Here is a 3,576-nt window from a genome sequence, read left to right on the forward strand (position 1 = left end):
TGTGGCTCAAAGGAGTAGGGCACTAGCCCCATATGCCGGAAGTGAATTGAATAACATGTATTACTTAATAATTAAGGAGAGGTTGGAAGATTGTAATGCAATATCTAATAACAGCGATATAAATTAAGATATTTTCACTTATTTATCACCATGCAGAAGTGACAAAATTCTTACCAATAGTCTTAAAAGGCATATAATAATGATTATTAATTGCTATGCAATTAATAGTGAAATTAATAGTGAAAAAGTGTTAGTGAAATCAAAAAATGTTGAACACCTTTACCTAGAGCAGTGGTTCTCAACCTTCCTAATGCCATGGCCCTTTAATACAGTTCCTGTGGGTCACAACCCACAGGTTGAGACCCACTGACCTGGAGGATAAGGTCTCAATTTCTTTTTCCCATGTGCAAGACCCTTTGTGATCTGACCCTCTTCCAGACTCTTCTCATGCCCTCCCTTTCTCAGGGCATCATGGATCTGGACATGTTGCTCCGTCTTATACATCCTTGTGCATCATGGTCTAGGCGTATTGCTTCATCTTATAGCTCCTCATGGACTAGTATGGTTGGCATGCCCTTCCCTCTGTTCTACCAGGGAGCACATGTGTATTACCTGTTCTACCAAACTGTCAAAGCAAAATTAATTACTTTCTCTCTTCTCATAGTAGCTCTTATATTTGATTCTAATTGCATATCTCTGTATTTCATATTAAATGTATCTTTCTTTACAACAGGGACTTTTTCTTCCTTATGATCCCAAGGCAGTACAGTATCAGGCAAGACATTCTAGAATAAATGCATAATGATTTGGTGGTTCCAGTAGTCTAAACTTGGTAATTTCTTAAATGCTTGAGATCACAACTTCTAAAACCTTTAAAGTAACTATTGAGAAACCTTTTTTCTTTCTTTTTTTTTTTGGAAGACTTTGGCAAGCATTTTTGAAATAGATACATGAACTCTTATGCAGCAGTGCCGTATTTTGTGACCATCACTGACATATTCCACAGGGATTTGTCAGGTGTCCTGGTGATGTGGAGCTATATGACATATCTGTGTTGACTCTTGTGATTATTTGCCCCCAGATCCCCTGAACTTTTTCTCTTGCGCAGCTATGCCTAAGGCCCGCCCACCACCACTAACACTACTCTTAGACTCTGAGATGTTCCCCTCAGCCCAGAGTCACCTTGTCATGCTACCCCACACACTCCTGCTACAGCTCTTCAGCCTCCCAGGATTCTACCCAGTCACTCATTTCTCCAGACTTCCCTTGAGGAGCCAGAGACCCTGAGAAGTAACAAGCACCCCTGTGCCATGATGATCATAACACCAAGTAAGAGGTGATTTCCAGAGGGCAATGCTGTTTTCTGGAAGGCCATATGAGCTGCCTTTCAGCTCTTGCCTGAATGTTAACCTCTCCTAATCCTTAAAGCATTTTTAATTATTTTTCTTTTAAGACGATTCAGGTAAACATTCTAAGAAATAGAGGATTAGAGAACATCTTTTTGCTAAGACTGTTACATAGTTGAGATGAGACTTCAACTGGGTATTTGGTTGGTTGGAAAGAAATGGAGGTATAAATGAGCCCCAGCATAGTGAATAGACCCATCTGGAAGGAGCAGGTGTTTTTGGAGACTTCATGACAAAGAGACTAGATTAGTAAGATCTGACCAGTGGAGAATAAACATCAAGAGCTCAGCTTATTGGCTTGGCACCTATAGCTCAGCAGCTAGGGCACCAGCCACATACTCCGGGACTGGCGGGTTCAAGCCCACCCACCCTGCCAAACAGCAATAATAACTACAACAAAAAAATAGCTGAGCGTTGTGGCAGGCACCTACTGTAGTCCCAGCTACTTGGGAGGCTGAGGCAAGAGAATCACTTAAGCCCAAGAGTTTGAGTTTGCTGTGAGCTGTGAAGCCAAGGCACTCTACCGAGGGTGACATTAATGAAACTCTACCTCAGAAGAAAAAAAGAGCCCATCATATTAATATCCAAGATTAAAATAAAAGAAGAAATCAAAGTCTACCCAGCTCGAATCCATAAAATAACCTTTTTTTTTTTTTCTTGAGACAGTTTCACTATGTCACCCTTGGTAGAGTGCCATGGCATCACAGCTCACAGCAACCTCCAACTCCTGGGCTCAAGCGAGTCTCCTGCCTCAGCCTCCCAAGTAGCTGAGACTACAGGCACCTGCCACGATGCCTGGCTATTTTTTCGTTGCAGTTGTCGTTGTTGTTTAGCAGGCCTAGGTTGGCCTCAAACCCGCCAGCCTCGGGGTATGTGGCCAGTGCCATACTCACTGAGCTATGGGCTCTGAGCCCACAAAATAATCTTTTCAATTTCCTTCACAAGGATGCATTGCCTCTTAGTTGTTACCAGTCCCATGTTTTTTGAGTTTAATTTTTATATCTTATTGACTCTACCATAACATTGTTTGCTTACTGATCTATAATTATTGTGAGTTCTACCCTTACTGGCATAAAATAAATTCTAGTGTAGCTTACTAAAAGTAGAAAACATAAGTGAAAGGTTTTTAAATACCTTTTTTTTTTTTATTTTTGAGACAGGGCCTCAAGCTATCCCCCTGGGTAGAGTGCCGTGGCATCACAGCTCACAGCAACCTCCAACTCCTGGGCTCAAGCGAGTCTCCTGCCTCAGCCTCCCAAGTAGCTGGGACCACAGGCACCCACCACAACGCCAGGCTATTTTTTGTTGCAGCCCTCATTGTTGTTTTTGGCAGGTCTGGGCTGGATTCAAACCCGCCACCTTAGGTGTATGTGGCTGGTGCCTTAGCCACTTGAGCCACAGGCACCGAGCCTTAAATACCTTTAATTTTTTTAATTATTCCATCTCTAGAAATCTAGTGACAAGTCTGATGTAATTAAAATTTAATTTTATAATATGCAAAAGAAGTTGTCATAACTAGAATATGTTTTGACACATGCTGGCAGTTCTGTAAGCAATCTATTTTAGAAGTAGGTATTTCTCTAAAAGAATAGACTTGATAGAAGTAAAGCTTTGATTGAAAATTAAGTTTTAAACTTCGAGGCTGCTTTAAGGTAATGTATGTGTCTTTTAATAGTAGAAATGTTTACTTTATGGTGAGTACTGCAAAGCATACCTATATCTCTGTTTTTTTTTCTAGATCCTGGTTAGATAACAATGGGAAAAGTGCTGTTAAAAAGTTGAAAAATAGTTTGCCACTTAGGAAAGAACTTGATCGTCTAAAAGATGAATTGTCTCATCAGTTGCAACTCTCAGATATCAGGTAATAAGAAGAAAGAACCTAATCTAAAGATTAAAATAAGCATGAATCAATTACTAGGAAAGCTTCCAACAGCTAAACATTTGCATCTTTAATTATTCTGATAACTGGCTCGACTCCTGTGGCTCAAGTGGCTAAGACGCCAGCCACATACACCTAAGGTGGTGGGTTTGAATCCAACCTGGGCCCGCCAAACAACAATGATGGCTGCAACCAAAAAAATAGCCTGGCACTGTGGCAGGCACCTGTGGTCCCAGCTACTTGGGAGGCAGAGGCAAGAGACTTGCTTGAGCCCAGGAGTTGGAGGTTGCT

General features: G+C 41.3%; 1 protein-coding gene across 1 annotated transcript in view; it reads left to right on the plus strand.

Annotated features, from left to right (window-relative positions):
- The window catches only part of TCAIM (T cell activation inhibitor, mitochondrial), a 55,466-nt gene that overhangs the window by 33,291 nt on the left and 18,599 nt on the right, over nt 1–3,576 (plus strand). Inside the window, exon 5 of the mRNA XM_012808062.2 lies at nt 3,145–3,267. Coding sequence (XP_012663516.2) covers nt 3,145–3,267 — 123 coding nt within the window. The remainder of the gene's footprint in view (nt 1–3,144; nt 3,268–3,576) is intronic.

The sequence above is a fragment of the Otolemur garnettii genome, unplaced genomic scaffold (assembly GCF_000181295.1).
Source record: "Otolemur garnettii isolate 467f Iridium unplaced genomic scaffold, OtoGar3 scaffold00082, whole genome shotgun sequence".
NCBI classification, from domain to species: Eukaryota; Metazoa; Chordata; class Mammalia; order Primates; family Galagidae; genus Otolemur; species Otolemur garnettii.